The 18482-nt window shown below is 40.3% G+C and overlaps 1 protein-coding gene across 1 annotated transcript in view; it reads right to left on the bottom strand.

Moving 5' to 3' along the window:
- Positions 1-18482, bottom strand: part of ITPR2 (inositol 1,4,5-trisphosphate receptor type 2) — a 592637-nt gene that overhangs the window by 61894 nt on the left and 512261 nt on the right. The window contains exons 53-55 of the mRNA XM_052640930.1: positions 17598-17728; positions 16305-16470; positions 3056-3216 (exon numbers count right to left, since the gene is read on the bottom strand). Of these exons, the coding sequence (XP_052496890.1) occupies positions 3056-3216; positions 16305-16470; positions 17598-17728 (458 nt within the window). The remainder of the gene's footprint in view (positions 1-3055; positions 3217-16304; positions 16471-17597; positions 17729-18482) is intronic.

Below are 18482 nucleotides of genomic sequence, written 5' to 3'. Positions count from 1 at the left end.
CACCTCTGCCTGAACACTCTACTGGGCCATATTATTCCCTTAGGTAAAAACCTCTGTGGCTTCCCTTTGCTGAAAGAAAATAATGACCAAAACCTACACCTCTTACTCAAAAGTCCAGTTGACTTTTTGGGTCATAACTTGCAGGTCATAACTTGCAGAACTTCCTTAGAAGTAAACCATGTGCTGGTGAAACCAGGCAAGTAACTATCCCCCGAGTGTTTGAATGTCCCATTTTGAGGCTTTTCTTTAGGCTGCTCCCTCTTATAGGAACTCACTCTTAATCCAGCAGACACTCCTCATCTGCACAAACTCTACCCTGTCTCATGTATTACACATACATGTGGACACACACACATGCACACCCCTCAAATGCCTTCCACCACCTTCCAGTTAGTTATCACTCTACATCGTTAAGCCTTCAGACCTTTCTCTTTTCCACTCTTAGGGAACTTGGTTTGTTGTACTTTAGGTTTATTATTCACCTCCTCTTCTTCAGTTTAGTCAGTTCAGTCACTCATTCGTGTCCGACTCTTTGCGACCCCATGAATCGCAGCACGCCAGGCCTCCCTGTCCATCACCAACTCCCGGAGTTAACTCAGACTCATGTGCATTGAGTCAGTGATGCCATCCAGCCATCTCATCCTCTGTCATCCCCTTCTCCTCCTGCCCCCAATCCCTCCCAGCATCAGAGTCTTTTCCAATGAGTCAACTCTTCTCATGAGGTGGCCAAAGTACTGGAGTTTCAGCTTTAGCATCATTCCTTCCAAAGAACACCCAGGGAAGCTCTAAATTCTTTGGCTTTAAGAAAAGGAATGTTTCAGACTTCAGTGTATTCTCCAAAATCTTTAGTCCAAAGGACATAATAGATGACTGATAAATATATATTAATTAAATGTAACTCAAACTTTTAAAAAATACAGCAGTGTGAGGTCACATTGTATTTACTTACTTTTCTAAATTAAAAAAAAAAAATTGGCCACACCTCAAGGCATATGGGATCATAGTTCTCCAACCAGGGATGGAACCCACAAGCCCGGCATTAGGAGCATGCAGTTTTAACCGCTGGAGCAATAGGCAAGTCCCGAGGTCACATGTTAAATGAATGCTTACATGATTTTCCCCTGGTAAGCAGAAACAAAATGTTTCACACAAATAGTCTCTGAGCATCTTGAGATCAAGAATAAATGATGACTGTGTCTATTCTCAAAATGATAACCTGTTTCCTAATTTAGAAGGAAGAGAGGGCAGATAAGGCTACACAGAAAAAAAAGAAACAATATTAGGTTCTGCCCACTGTCATATAAAAATGGAGAGAAAATAACTTACAGGAGGATGCATGTCCATAATAAAATAGGATGAAAAATGCTGAATTAAAAAAACTCAGTTTACACGGAGCTCTCCTGGGACACATAAATATTGTCAGGTAAGGTAAAACAGTGCAATGTTAAGATGTTGGTAACTTAGTAAGATGTTAGCCTCTGAACATGTTCTTTGGTTGTTCATTGTTTTGTAGCTTATGCCTTCCTAAGTGGATATAAGCTCCCAGAGGGGAAGATCCAGACCCGTTGTTACCTGGCTCTCCTGACACTCTGGTGTTTAAAATGTTACCCTTGGGATGGGGCTTCCCAGGTGGTGCTAGTGGTAAGGAATCCACCTACCAATGCAGCAGATCCAAGAGATGAGGATTCGATACTTGGGTCAGGAAGATCCTCTGGAAGAGGGCATGGCAACCCACTCCAGTACTCCTGCCTAGAGAATCCCATGGACAGAGGGGCCTGGCGGGCTACAGTCTATAGGGTCATAAGGAGTCGAACAGGATTGAAGTGATTGAGCACACACACATTCTTGGGACTCAGCATTAAAGAGGGTCTTGGCTCTTTGAAGGCCTCATTCTCAAATAATTAACACAACTTTGGAGGATGGTTTTTGAGGCAAAATCCAATATATGGCCACGTTTATTATAAGAATACAAGAATTTATATCAGATGCAAAGATTTGTCATTATTCAGTTACTAAGTCATGTCTGACTCTTTGTGACCTCATGGACTTGCAGAAGACCAGGCTGCCCTGTCCTTCACTATCTCCCAGAGCTTGCTCAAATTCATGTCCATCGAGTCGGTGATGCCATCCAACCATCTCATCCTCTGTCATCCCCTTCTCCTCCTGCCTTCAATCTTTCCCAGCATCAGGGGCTTTTCCAATGTGTCAGCTCTTTGCCTTAGGTGGCCAAAGTACTGGAGCTTCAGCTTCAGCATCAGATGCAATGATACTCACTAACTCAATGGACAGTGGGTTTGAGCAAACTCTGGGAGATGGTGAAGGACAGTGAAGCCTGGTGTGCTGCAGTCCATGGTTGCAAAGAGTTGGACATGATTTAGTGACTGAACAACAAAATGCATATCATGGATACGGGAGAGTTGCAACTCTGACTTCTCTTTAAGCCAGTTCATGTTAATTTTCTATGAAACAGAAGAAACTTTGAATTGTGGACAACCATACTCTCTATGCAATGCTACTGATCGTGAGGAGGAGTCACAAGCAACTGGACACAGCAGGATCAGGGCAAACCCATCACCAACACTGGTCAATCGATCCAAAATGTACACTGACAAAAAGTCAATGCTGTCCCACTGGGGTTGAACATTATCCCCTCCCCAAACACTCTTTAATTGCTTAAATGCTTGATTTCTGAAATTCAAGGCATTTCTTTAAGTATGAATCATGTGCCAATGTGAAAGTTCCAGATTTGGGGAACTGAGACATTAGTGATGACAGGAAGCATGAGGTCAGACGATGACAGAAAGGACTGAATTCACTGCACAGAGAATTCTCCAGGAAATACCATCTGTACATCTGAAGCTTAGATACGGTTTGTATAACCAAGACGGCCACTAAGATTCAGCCAGGATAGGGGTTCTTCAGTGATTGACAGTCCTATTTAAAAGTTAACAAAATGACTGGTAGAACCTTTGCATTCTGGAAGAAAGATAGGGTAGGGAATTGGAAGCATACAGAATGCAGTATAGTCATAGATCCAAACCCTCCCCTCACTCACCACAATCATCTGAGCCACGTAACTTTCAGGTCCGGTATATTCAGTTGGGTCTTTCACCTTCACCAGGACTAGGAAGTACAAATAATGCCACATATTGTGTTCTGACTTGATGTGTTCCTCAAAAGAAACCGTTTTATTATCAAACTTGTCCCTCTCGAGTCCTGGAAAAAAACCATGAGAGACAATGTGTGTAACGTGTCATTTAATCAGCACTCACTTTTGGCATAAAAACATAATCATTATTGTGAAGAAACATTTTCTGAAAGAGCGTGACAATTTAAAATGTTATGATTAAAAACAACGCAGTACACAAGACCTCCAGAAAAAATGCCAGAGTTTTTCATTTCTTCCCAACTAACATTATCCCCTGTGGATCCTGGGAAAAGTGGAGTCCTATTATAGATGCAAAATTTGCAGACAATTTAAAACGTAACCAAATAAAAATTGTCAAATTATAATAAATTGGACCTCAAGTCTAAGAAAAAGAAGTCAAAATGATTGTGCAAGAAAAAGCATGCATGCTAATAATCGGGGCAGGAAAAAAAATGCCATTTTATCCAGGAACTTGGGTAAAAAGAGAAAAAAAGGCAGCTAACAGTCATCTCTCTTCAAAACCACTTGTAATCAGTGAAGGGCAAAAGAATGTCCACAGAGATCTGTGCTCCAAATGCAATAAGGATTCACAGGCTTGTCCCACCCTTAGACTACTGTGTTCCAGGCATGCTGGGGAGGGGAAGGTCTGATCAATTTCCAGGGAATATTTTTTTAGCTTCTGGAAGAACACTGAGGAGAGGATCTGGGTAGTAAGATGCTTTTCTCTCAAAGGTTGAAGGGGAGATGAAACGAAATGAATGGAGATGAAGAAAAACGTCTATGGAAAAATGAATTAGGCTGCCAAGTAAAATGGGATGTTGGGATTCAGTCTGGTTTTGCAGTTCGGATACTGGAGAAGAAATCTGGAAATTGAATTCCAAAACTGGCTACTTTCTTCCTAAACATATTTTTTTTTTTAAAAAGTCATCTGGCCCTTTAGGCATGAAGAAGACCCTTTAAACAATAAGATACAAAGTACATAAATCAAAAAAAGTCTGTCCCCAATGAAGGTGTGACCTTTTAAATTATACTATTGGATATTTTTACGGGAAATACCATAAAATTTAGCTGGCTGATGGTCATGCCTCGTCTTACTTGACCGATCGTCAGCTTAGCATGCTTCAAATAAAAATCCAATCCTCTCCCCAAAACGAGCTCCACCCACGTCCTCTTTTCATTCCAGTCTTTCAGTTTTCAAGCCAAAAGTCTAGAGTCATCCTTGAATCCTCTGTCTCACATGTCACATCCAATTCATGTTGAAATTCATTTGGTACTTTTACAATGTGCCCCACCTTCACCTTCCTCTGCTGGGTCCACAAATCTATTCTCTACTAGGCTCATGAATACCATTTTTCTAGATTCCATATATATGCTTTAACTATACTTGTTTTTCTCTTTCTGGCTTACTTCACTCTATAAGAGGTTCTAGGTTCATGCACCTCACTACAACTGACTCAGATTCACTACTTTTTATGGCTGAATAATATTCCATTGTATACATGTACCACAACTTCTTTATCCTTTCACCTGCTGATGGACATCTAGGTCGCTTCCATGTCCTGGTTACTGTAAATATGGCTGCAATGAACACTGGGGTACAAGTATATTTTAGAATCATGGTTTTCTCATGGTATATGCCCAGGAGTGGGATTTTTGGGTCATATGTCAGATTTCTTCCTAGCTTTTTAAGGAATCCCCATACTGTTTTCCATAATGGCTGTATCAGTTTACATCCCCACCAACAGTACAGGAGGGTTCCCTTTTCTCCACATCCTCTCCAGCAATTATTGTTTGTAGATTTTCTGGTGATGGCCATTCTGACTAGTATGAAGTGATATCTCATTGTAGTTTTGATTTGCATTTCTCTAATAATTGAGAAAGTAGCTCTGACATATATACAGTGTGTGTGTGTGTGTGTGTGGGGGGGGGGGGGGTTAGTGGCTCAGTCTTGTCTGATTCTTTGCGACCCCATGGACTGTAGCTCACCATGGAATTCCTAAAGCAAGAATGCTGGAGTGGGCTGTCATTCCTGACCCAGGGATTAAACCCAGGTCTTCTGAATTGTGGGCAGATTCTTCACCATCTGAGCCACCAGGGAAGCCCATATATACACTATCGTATATAAAATAGATAGTGGGAAATTACTAAATAACATAGAGAGCCCAACCTGGAGCCCTGTGATGACCTAGAGGGGTGGGGTGAAGGGAGTGAAAGGGATATATATAATTTATGACTGATTCACATTGTTGAATGGCAGAAACCAACACAAAATTGTAAAGCAATTTTCTACCAATTAAAATACTTTTTAAAAATTAAAAAAAAAAAAGAAATTATTTTGGCTGTATCTTCAACATATACTCAGGATCTGATCACCTCTCACCACCTCCAAGGCTACCACTCTGGTTCGAGCCATTATTGTCACTCATCTGGTTTACCCAAATAACCCCCAGGCCTCCTTGCTTCCATGTTTCCTCTCTAAGGCCTGTTCTCAACACAGCAGCCAGAGTGGCCCTGTAAAAACCTGAGTAGGATAGTGTCTCTCCTCTGTTTTAAAACCTGCAGTGGTTCCTCATCTCCTCAGAAAAAAGGTCAACATTCTTACAATGGCCCATGAGTAGGGTTGCCAGGGAAAATACAGGATCCACAGTTAAGCTCAAAAATTGAAAAAATAATGAATAATTGTTGAGTTTAAATATATCCCATGCAATAGCAGCTTGCTAAACCCTATGTGATGTGGCCCTCCAGCCTTTCTAATCTTATCTCCCATCTCCTCTCCCTGGCTAACTCTCCCCAGCCACCAAGGGCTTCTCTGCTCTTCCTGGCACCCAGATCCCTGCCTCAGGGCCTTTGAACTGTTTCCTCTCCCTACAGCTCTCTTCTCTCTGATATCTCTTGGACTAACTCACTTGCCTGCTAGTTGTTCTCAAACCTCACTTTCTCAATGTGGCTTAATTTGATTGTTTTATTCAGTCTGTCCCTCCCTTTCTACTGATACTTTTGATCACGCTTTCCTTTGTCTTACAGTGTTTTTCATCTCCAAACAGACTGAAAATAGCTGTATCAAAGGTGTTCAATTAAACTGGACCACAAGTCTCAGGTATATAAGTAAAAATTATTGTGCAAGAAAAATGCAGCCTAATTAGCACAAAAGAAAGGCATAATGTTTTATCTGGGAACTTAGATATGAGCTTATTATGTTGGTTATTTACTGCATGTCCACGGGTAGATATATGTGTCTCTTTCTTCAACAGTGGTCCCTGGAGTTTAGAACATTGCCTGGCACGTAGTCAGCACTGCATAAAATATTAATTGAGTGAATTAAGAGTATATCACTAAGAACAAAACAGAATTGAAGAGATGCAGGAAAGAGTGGAATATAAGCAGAAAGCAATGAAGCAGTAGAAGTTGCAACCTGGCAGAAATCAGAGGCAGAGCTGCAGGTAGAGAGAGGGAATTAGAATGGCCCTAGAAAAGGGAGAAAGGGGGAAGCTGAGAAAAGAGCTGGGTAATAGCATACGGTGGGGCTGCGGGCCTTGCTAAATTAAAGCACCTGGCTCTCCATGATGGCTCTTTTGCTTACTGCATTTGTTATCTTAAATTGCTCATGCAGTCTTTCAATAAATGCTCATTATTTTAAGAAAAAAAAAAAAGGAATATGTCACTAGGATTCATAGAATCCTAGGATGTTCCACTAGGATGCATATAATTAAAAACAAATAATAGCAGTATTGATGACATGGATAAATTGGAACCCTCCTATACTTCAAAAATAGTTTAGCAGTTTCTCAAAACTTGAACACAGAGTTACCATGTTACCAGCAATTCCACTCTTAGAAAAAAATGTATGTCCACACAAAAGCATATACATGAGTGTCTGTAGCAGCATTATTCATAATAGCTAAAAAGTAGAAACCCAAATGTTCATCAACCAATAAAAAGATAAACAAAGTATGGTATATCCGTACAATGGATATTTTTCTGCAATAAGAAAGTACTGGTGCATGCTAATATGAACCTTGAAAACATACTAAGTGAAAGAAGCAAGTCACAGATGACCACATATGATACGATTCCATTTATACGAAATGCTTAGGACAGGCAAATCTAGAGTGACAGAAAGTAGATCAGTGGTGGCCTAGGGCTGAGGAGGATGGTCAGTTTGATGGGAAGGAAGGGAACAGTGATGGCCAAAGGGTAGGAGGTTTCTTTAGAGCGCAATGAAGATGTTCTAAAATTATGATGATACATGTACACCCGTGGCTGATTCATGTCAACACATGGCAAAAACTACCACAATATTGTAAAGCAATAAATAAATTAATTAAAAATAAAATTATGATGCTAGATACACAACTCTGAACATACTAAACCCACTGAAAATGTACACTTTAAATGAGTCTATCATAAGGTTATGTAAATTATATCTCAACAGAGCCATTACAGAAAAATGGAGAAAATTTTAAAGTAGCTTTCTCCTAGAATCCAATTCAAACAATTACCTACCTACGTACCTGTTGCAAGGTACATAGATCTATAAAGATAAAAAGATAATGTCTACCATCAATCAATCCATAATAGGGTAAAGGAAACAGACAAATTATATTACATTCTAAGTGGTATAAACTATCAAGGAAATATAAAGGAGGGCAAAACGAGTTCTGACCAGATACATTTTAAAAGGTATCAACAAGGCATAAAGTTGTAAACGTCTGACCTATGAAACATGACCTTGGCAAGTAGAGAAGAGATGATCAGTAACAAAGGCTACTTAATTTTTACTGAGCACCTATTTATGCTGAGAACTATAAAGATGTTTAAACATGCTGTAATAACAACAATAATCAATCTGACCTTTCAGCAGGTGAAAAAAGAGATCCAGAGGGATTTCATTGATTGCTCATGTTAATACCTCTACTTAGTGGGAAAGTCAGCCAATATTTAAATAAAAATATTCCTGACTCCAAATCTATGTTCTTTTGCCTCTGGGCAGGGGAAATAGCACAGCAAAAATTGAGATGAAAGCAAATGCCCTGTTTGGGATACTGTCAATTCTTCTGGTATGGTCAGGAGGGAACGCTCGGACATGAAGATGAAACGGTACATTTGGCACAAACCCTGAAAAGTTTTACACACAAAGCTAAGGAGCCTGCACTTTATTCTGAAGGCTTCTGAGTGGAGCCTAGCATACTGGGTGCTGCGCTTGAAGTAATTTCTGCTGACAGGATTTAGAGGAAGACTGTGAGAGAAAAGGAGAGGGTGGGAGTCCAGGGGGCCAGAGCACGGGAGGAGGCATGTAACGGAGGGAAACTGGTTGTCTTTCATCATCATTAGATCTTACTCTCTGAGCATCACAGTCCACTCGTGTGGTTTCAACCAGCATCACGCTGATGATTTCTCAATCTTTATTCCCAGTACCAACCTTTCTCCTCAACTTTAGATTTTATTTTCTGCTGCCTCCTGAATAACTTTACAGGCATGTCAAACTCAACTAATCAAAGATTTATGTTTCTAGCCCTTCTTCTCTTCTGCTAATGAAGTCCCTGTCCACCAAGGAACCTGATGCTGCCCTCACACTCATGGACTAACTATCCACTCTGCACACGTCCTGCGGCCACCCTGACTTTCTCACTATTCTCCAAACACACCAAATCCTTTGAAAACCCTGTGCCTCTATCTAGTCTCTTTCCCACTTTATAGGAATTCCTTCTCCAAGAGCCAGCTCAACCCCTGGCACCACTCTCACTCCCTTGGTTGATCCTTTCAGTGTCTTTCTGCAAAAACTTGTCTGTTTCTATTGATTCCTTAGGCTCTACTACTTTATTGTCCGATTTATTTTTTGTATTACCGGCACCTGGCATAGCAACTGGAAAACAGCTGACATTCAACTAAAGCTGACAGAGTAATTGAATATATGAATACGAGATTGAAGAGGACTCACAAATAAAAACTGAAGAGGGCTTGATGTCCAAGTAGAGGTATAGATTTAGTAGGAATGAAGGATGACTGACTTTTCTGACTTGGTGAGCGAGTTTAAGGTAATCTCAACAAATCAACAGGAAAAAAATAGAAGGAAGAGATTTTAAAGGGAGGATATGTTTGATATGGGATGGGTTCCGCTTAAGATGCCTATAGAAAAATTAATGCTGGGATGCTAGGTAGGAAGCTGGGAACTCCAAAAAAGCATTCACGATGTAACTCTACTACTTCAAGGATAAATGACATAAAACAACAATGAAAGCCAGAGCACTGGATGAGATGACTAAAAAAGAAAGAAAGGATGGGTAAGAAGAGTTGTGTGTGCCCAATACAAACTTTTCCGGAACAATGAGAAGACTACACTTATGCTGTGTTTCACACCCAGGACGACTAAGGTAAGGGCACATATCCACTCAGCAGCCAGGCATTCCTATTCCTCTTCTCTGCTCTATTTTTCTCCTAGTCCTTGTCATCATTTGACACTGTATGTGTGTTAGAAAATAAGCTCCATGATGACAGTGCTTTTTTGTCTGGTTTTGTTCACTGCAAGATCCTACTACACTGTGGATATAAGTATTGAACAAATAGGTGAATGAATGACTTTCATGCATAAGTTTAGAGAATAAGAGAATAAAACAATGCATAACATAGAAGAGAATAAAATCACATATAAGGTATAGAGGAGGAATTAACATACCAAGAGAAGAACACAGATGCTTTCCTCACCAAATAACCTTTATTTCCTATTCAAGCATCTAGAAAGATCTTTAATTCCAGGAATCTGACTCTCCTTATGATAGGAATTCTGACCTTTCTCCGTTTTGTTATTCTGTTGCACTTCAGCCTCTAGTAATTCAAAATTAATAGTTAATGTGAACAACAGAGCCAAACTATTTCCATGCTTACTGCTTCGGCTCTGTCACGCGTTCATCACCACCCTATCATGACTGCCTTCTGGATCCCTAGCAATTGTTTTCTGAATCATAACTGATACACCTGGTCATGTCTTTAAGGCTTAGAAGTCCCATCTGCTCTCATTGCCTGTCACAGTACCTACCTCTTCTGCAAACGCTACTATGAGTATCCTTGGAATATTCCTAGAGCCAATTCCTACTGGGGAGAATCCCTTTTCTGTTATTTGATACCATATTCCCCTCTGGATCACAATTTAATACCAGACTGTTCGAAGAACCATTTCTAGATTAAACACAACTATTTTATAGTCTTCTAATACAACTCCCAAATATCCCATGTTTAAATCACTCTTGAAGATATATTATTATAATATATATGGTATTTATTTGGGCTTCCCTGATAGCTCAGTTGGTAAAGAATCTGCCTGCAATGCAGGAGACCTCGGTTTGATTCCTGGGTTGGGAAGATCCCCTGGAGAAGGGAGTGGCTGCCCACCCCAGTATTCTGGCCTGGAGAATGCCGTGGATTGTATAGTTCATGGGGTCACAAAGAGTCGGACATGACTGAGCCACTTTCACTTTCAGTGGTATATATTAGATCTTATATGCAATAAGCGATTCCAGGAATGAATGCATATCTACATATACATGATCACAACACTTTATACAAATTTCTGCCTTTTGAGAGCAGAGGATAAAGAACCCTTAAGCTACTGAGGTCACAGGGATTAGCAGCTATAGGAACTTGGAAACACTTTTCAATATTTAAGTTACGTTTCTAATTTATTTTAAATGTTCATACTAAATTTGTTCTACTTTACAAAACAGTTGTTCCAATATAAAAAAATACTATTTAAATTTGCTGTTTGGTTAACTTACCTAAATGGCCTCTCAAATATTTGAATAAATATGAAGTTTCTGAAAAATACACTACATTGATCTAATACTTCTTGATCTGTGTGTGTGTTAGTTGCTCAGTTGTGTTCAACTCTGCGACCCCATGGACAGTAGCCAGCCAGGCTCCTCTGTCCATGGAATTCTCTAGGCAAGAATAATGGAGTGGGTTGCCAGTTCCTTACTCCAGGGGATCTTCCCAATCCAAGGACTGAACCTGGGTCTCCCACACTGCAGGCAGATTCTTTACCATTTGAGCCAGGTACTGTTTGATATCTCACACTATATATCCCTGTGGATATGTGTATGCCACAGAAACTATACCCTACATGTAACAAAATTTGGAATAACTTGGAATTAGTGAAATTAAGGTTTTTGTCTACAGTATAGAGTAATTTAGGATTTACTTGCTTTATTTTCCTTTATAAACAATAAGCCACATAAGTATAGAGAAAATGTTAATTTGGAGGTGACTAATTGGATAGTCATTCATTAAGCAAATATTTATGAATAATCTCCAATACATACTGAATTGGCCAAAAAGTTCATTTGGAGTTTTCCATTACATCTTATAGAAAAACTTGAAAGACCTTTTTAGCCAACCCAATAACTGGAAGCATAAAAATGGATAAGATGTAGATGTTGATCTCCTAAAGAAGAGAAGTTACCATGTATTGAAAGCTTACTTTCAGCTAAGCACTGAGTTAGGGATTTTTATATACAAGATTTCATTTATAGCCACCACAACCCCAAAACATGGCAGCATATTCTTCACTTTCAAGGTGAAAGAAGGCTTGGCTAAGATCACAAAGCCAGGATGGGGAACCAGTGTAGACCCACATATATGTGACTGTAAAGTTCATTTACTTTCTATAACATGGCAATGCATAGTATCCAACAGAGGAGATAAGACTACGGAAAATGCGTACAGTACCCTAGAGCTAATCATGATTGAAAAATTTAGGAGCGACTGCGTTTGCTTCAGATTAGTAAGACCAGAGAATGCTGAACTCATGCAATAACGATTTTAGGTCTGGGTCTCAGAGAGAGGGTGGTCGTTCAACAGCCTAGGAGTTTGGGCATTCTAAACAGAAACACCATAACTGAGAACAGAAGAAAGAGTTAAAGATGGGTAACACAACTGAACCAGACCTTGAGCTATAAATGGGAGAACAGTGGAAGGAAAGACAGGCAAAAAAAAGAAGAGGCCCAATTGCAGGGCATCCTACATGCCAGGAAAATCAGCGTTTTGAGTTATAGTCTGTACAATGCTATTGATGGTCTTTTGAATAAGGAAATGATGAGCTCAATGTGGAAAATTTTGTCTGGCAGCACTGAATAGGTCATTTGGAGGTATGAGCCAGGGTAAGCCTGAAAAACCAAGGTGTGGCTGTGGGAATATGTGGAAGGAAGTGAGTGAGATTGTGAAAACAGATTCATTAGCACGTGGTAAGTAGTGCATCTGGAAGAGGAAAAAGCAGATGCTTAGAATGATGGAGAAGCTGCCAGCCCAGTAGGTTGTCATCAATTGCAATATGGAAGTCAGGATAAGCTGCTGGGTTAGAGGAGGGAGATAGAGAGGCATGATGTACGGGTTCGCAGACATGGTAAAATTGGCTGCCAGGAAGTCATACCTTTTAAAATGTCAATCAACTGTGGAAAACAAAGGATGAAAGTTTGGAGAAAGTCTGGAGCCTTGGCTACATATTTGGCAATAAACTGCATAGAGCTGTGTTAAAGAGGTCAGCAGAGGGAAGACACAAGGAGTCAATGATAAAATCATGGGTTCTGAGAAAGTCTGAGCCTTTGTGATGGACCCAGAGAATGTGCAACCTGAGCTAGAAGAAAAGGTCAGCAGGAAATTCATGTTGAGGTTTGAGACAAACACTTCCATTTGGGGAAGAAGCTTAATGTGATATTTTAAGGAATTTATAGGTTACAAGCTTTTTGATAACTTTGAAGAGCCAGAGAGGATTTTGATATTGAAGGGAAAGCTCAGAGGAGCAGGAATGGGGGTGAAGTGATGCACTTATTTGCTGTTCATGCTTTTTCTTGTTAGAATAGGGGAGACAGGATCATGCCTTAGGATGAGGTTCACATTGTACTGACAGGTTTTTCCAAAGAGCCCATGTTTCAGAGGCAGGGTTCTGACACAACGGTCATTGTGATTGTGACTAAAAAGGCTTTGAGGAAGCAGGGTAAAGGCAAGACCACGAGACACAGGAAACTCTTCAAAGGCAGTTGTCTTTCTTCCTCTGTGAGGCTCACCCTTCTGTTAATATATAATAACTCTCTTCTCAAATCCCCCAATTACTGTACGACATCTTCCTGACGCCATGTCAGTCTTGCGTTCCTCCACCTAATCTAGACATATAAAGAGAAGACTCTTTTCTGTGTCATTTCCTTCCAGCAAGTCCCTCCCCAGTACTGTGCAATCTGGTCCCTGCCCTTATCCACATGGAAACTCCTAAGACTCCAAAACCTCCTAAACAAGAAATTCGAAGGCTGTGTTTCAATTCATGTTACTGGCCTTCTCTGCTTGGGCACAGTTGATAATCTGTTATATTCTTCCCAAGGCTATTTTCTCCTTTCACTTTCACATGCCACCTGTGCCTGGCTGTCCTCACACCATTCATACTGGATAGTTCTTGTGTGTGCGTGATCCCCTTTCTCTGCTGATGTTTTCCCTTGAATCCCATTGTCTCCTCTTCTTACTTGGAAGCCTTCCTCCACACTAGCTTTTTCTATCCCATTCAGGCTGAGGACTCCCCAGTACTGTCTCCTTCTCTGAGCCTCAGACATATATGTTCACCTCTGTGCTGGGTGTATCCCACTGGGGTGTTCAGTTGTTGCTCAGTCGTTCAGTCATGTCCAACTTTTTGCGACCCCATAGACTGCAGCATGCCAGGCTTCCTTGTCCTTCACCATTTCCCGGGGCTTGCTCAAACTCATGTCCCTTGAGTTGGTGACATCATCCAACCATCTCATCCTCTGTCATCCCCTTCTCTTCCTGCCTTCAATCTTTCCCAGCATCAGGGTCTTTTCCAATGAGTCGGCTCTTCCCATCAGGTGGCCAAAGTATTAGAGCTTTAGCATCAGTCCTTCCAATGGATATTCAGGGTTGATTTCCTTTAGGATTGACTGGTTGAATCTCCTTGCAGTCCAAGGGACTTTCAAGAGTCTTCTCCAACACCACAGTTCGAAAGCGTCAATTCTTCAGCACTTAGCCTTTTTTATGGTCCAACTTAGTACACACCTCATTTTCAGTACTTTCAAAGCCAAATTCAGCCTATGCCTACCTAAAATTGTTTTTTTTCTTCCATTCTCAGACTCAACTTTTGTTACTATCATCCACCTAGGCACTCACATTCTTTCATATCCATTACAAACCACTGAGATTTAAGGATTCTGTGTGTGCTTATGCAAGCTCAATCATGTTCTACTCTTTGCGACCCCATGGACTGTAGCCCAGGCTCCTCTGTCCATGGGATTTTCCAGGCAAGAATACTGGAGTGGGTTGTCATTTCCTCCTCCAGGGCATATTCCGACCCAAGGGCTGAACTTGTATCTCTTGCATCTCCTGCATTGGCAGGCAGATTCTACCTCTCCAATATTTAACTCTGTCCATTATCCTGAATATTGCCATCACTACCTGTCCTGGATCAAGGTTTCTTTACCTCTTATGGACAATGGCAATAAACCTCTACCTGGTTCCTCTGCCTCCAGTATTGTTCCCCGATGAACAACTTCCCATAGCTGCCACAGTGATTGAAAATAATAATTACACCCTGTATCTTCTATTTAGATTTCTATAATGATTCACCATCTTCACCATCTATAATAAAACCATAAGGATAAAGTCCAAACTTTTTAACATAGGAGGTCACGCATAGCCTGGCCAGTCTCTTTTGCTGGCATACCCTGCTCTGAAACTTTCACTTTAGCAACATCAAACTGTGAAATGAAGATTCTTTTCATCTGTCTATAGGAAATGAACCTTCTTTTCATCTGTTCTCCTCTCCATGCTTTTCATTATGCTAGCCACTGTGCTTCTGCCCACTTTCATATGGCTCTCTCCTGGCCATCTTTTACCATCAGCTCCATCACCATCTATTCCAGGAAACTTTTCCTAACTTTCTATGCCCTCTACTACAGACCCATGAAACGTTAACAACCTTTAAACTTCTCTATCATTTCCCTAATGCATTAGACAGCAATGGTATTTTTTTTTCTATATTTCACAATAGACTGTGGATACCCTGGAGACAGGCATGTTGAATCTGTGCTTGTTTCCTTGGAAAACAGCTCAGTTATTACAGGTTAACATCTGGCACACTTCCACCTGTTGGAGTGACATTGGGAAGGCTTGGATGAGCCATTCAGGGAAAAGAGACAGGTGACAAAAGGTGAACTGAGGAAGGAAGGGGATTATTGAGGGTGCAGTTTAAGTTACATAGAATAAATGTTATCTACTATATAATGAATGTTGAAGCCCTTATGCTTATTTTGTGACTTCAGCTCAATACGGAAAAATAGATGTTGAGTATCACCAGGAGTTGGTGATTATTCAAGGAGGGGAAAGGGGGACTTCTCTGGCAGTCCAGTGGTTAAGACTGTGTTTCCACGGCAGGGGGCTTGGATTCAACCCTTGGTTGGGGAATAATATTCCGCATGTCACATGGTGCAGCAGGCAAAAAAAGAAAGAAAGAAAGCAAAATTACATCCATGTTATAGCTTCTATAAAAGAAAAGGAGGGGAAAGGATCCTAGGATGACTAAGCCAGCTAAAGAGACAACTAAAGCCAGAAAAGGCTGAGGTCTATGAAGCAGAGGGTGGAGCCAAAGGACATAATGAGGACGAAAGGAAAGTTGGGTGGGTCTGAGAGAGGAAGAGGAAAAGGACAGGGTGTGAGAGACGGGGAGAGAAAGACAGAAACTGGGAGAAAGCAGAACTCAGAATGGAAGACAAAGTGCTGCCAGGGAGTAAGGAGGTCAAGCTGCTGGAACAGTCATCTGTGGATTCATAGTCTAACCAAATAAAATAAAAATCACTCTGTTGTTTAATCAATATGTTATTGTGATGAAAAATCTGTTTGCCAGTTGGTGGAACCTTCTGGCATTTTGCAACACATGCTATAGTTAGAGAATCATACAAATGGCAGAAATAATGACAAGAGAGCTTTGGGATATGATTCTTCTATTTCTGGAAGCAGAGTATCCCGGTCCAATGCTCAGTTACATAATCTGAATTTTGTCCAGCTTTCATTTTGAAATAATTTTTCCCAAGGCATGACAAACAAAAAATCCTTCCATCCCCTCCTTTCTAGTGGGTAGTTTCTTTTTCTCTTATTTTAGTATCTTGAGAACACTCACCACAGATGAAGCACGTGGTCTTTAGAATTTCTTCTTTTTTCTGTTTTTCACTTCTGAGATCAGCAAAAGTATCAATGATAACCCCAAAAATCAAGTTCAGGACGATAATGATGACAATGAAATAAAAAAGAAGATCATATATCACACGGGCGGCAAACAAGGGCTCCTGAAATAAAACATTTTAAAAACATTAAAAAAAAAAACCCTCTATCATGTATGTATACAAACTCACATTTTCAAGGCATGTTGATTTAGCATATTGTCTAGCAGAAAGTACATATTCAATAACTGTTTGCTCACTGACTATAAGCAGTATTCCAAGTTGGAAAAAATAAGACCCATTTTCCATCTTCGTTTACTTTATAAGTTTTGTGAGGAAAACTTTCCAGTCTGTCCCCAGACTCCTTCCATGCACTTGTACTTTTCTTCTCCAAAGGAGGGATTTATCATGTGTTAAAAATCACTTTACATGTAATTATGCTAAATGCATTTTGGTGCAGTGGGCTCCTATCCCAGGAGTTACCCAGAAGGTAAACAAATGCCATTTCCAAAGATCAGAGAGACTGGAAATTTGAGTATCATCTAACGATCTGTCCACTTCTGAAGGAGATTTTGCTCTTGGCCTTATAGCGTCAAGTACATTAACAACTCGAGCATATTTCTACTTGATAAATGTTATTAAAATACACATTAGAGACCAGATAATCCAGGTGTTTCATAGATGAAGAAACGTGAGATGGATGGACAATGTGATATGGCTGGCCAGTTAGAGGACTGAACTTGTTCAAGCTCCCAGTGGGGGACTTGAGATGCTGCCACCAATGAGAAGTTTTTCAGCCTTGCCACTTTGATATATGAAATCCTGTTAGAATCCGTTCAGATCAGATATTCCTTGTGGACAAATAATGGAGGTTGTCCCTATTCAGAGGCAAAGAGTAAATCTCCACGCCTGCAAAAACCGAGAGACAAGAGACAGCCTGGTTTCTGTTATTTATGTAACAATCAAACTCCTCCATAAAGTCAGAAGTCATGATTTTGTTGCTGTCATACAATATACAGTTCACAGTTGCTAAGATGTCATGACCTACTAACATATATAGATTTTTAGGACATTTGCTATTTCTATGGAATTCTATTATACAATGGGTTGCTTTCAATAGCTACCATTATATTTTTATAGCAAACAACATAAAATGGAGTACCCTATAAACAAAAACTGGGTTGTAAATGCTGTTAAGAAAGGTTAAAAAAAAGACTGTGTGCTCCGTGAAAAACTATTTTTCTGCAGCTTACATCTTTCGATGGTCTTCTCAGCACGTCGCCCACGCCTCCACCATTCCTGAGGCCCTGGTTCAGGACAGTCACAATGCACATAAGAAGAGTGTCACACGTCCTTTCAATCCCATCTTCGTATTCCTCATCAGCTATAAAAACACAAAGTCACACTGTACAGCAAACTCACGTTTTTAAAACACTCTTTTCTACATCTAAAGATCTGTTTCTTCATAACTGTGCCAGGACACACTTTTTTGCAGTCATATATTAATAACACATTTTCTATGTGGCATCCCAAGACTGACATAGACTGATAAAGCCACATGTATAATATCCCCAAATCACTTTTTCTCCCATCAGTGGAAAATGACAGAATGAAAAGGATGAAATATGAGAAAGTTACTATTCATTGTGCGTTGTCGTGGTATGAGGGGAGTTCCATAAAACCTTCCGAAAACAATCAACTCACCCAGGGGAAAGAATGTGTACAAGAAAGCTAGGCGAGCCCAGCTTCAAACTCTACTCTGTTCCAGAACTGGGACTTGGGCAAGTTATTAACCTCAATGTACTCATCTATAAAATGGGGAAATCTGTTTAAGGATTAAACCTTTTGGAGGGTTGTTTAAGGATTTTATTTAAGGTATGTAAAAGACTTTGCACAGAGATTGGCATACCCATAGTAAATGCTTACAAGTTGAGGGCAGATTTTATTTCATTTCTTTGGTAAGTGACTACACTTTCTGAATGACTAGCACAGTGCTACAATGCATTTATGTGAACGATTTGTTTCATGTGAATAATTTATTTTATGTGAATGTGTTTATGCAAACATGTGCATGCTAAGTCACTTCAGACGTGTCTGACTCTTTGTGACTCTATGGAGACCAAAGCCTGCCAGACTCC

Source organism: Budorcas taxicolor, chromosome 5 (assembly GCF_023091745.1).
Source record: "Budorcas taxicolor isolate Tak-1 chromosome 5, Takin1.1, whole genome shotgun sequence".
Lineage (NCBI taxonomy): Eukaryota > Metazoa > Chordata > Mammalia > Artiodactyla > Bovidae > Budorcas > Budorcas taxicolor.
Note: the sequence above shows the minus strand (reverse complement) of the source record. Positions and strands in the feature narration are given on the sequence as shown.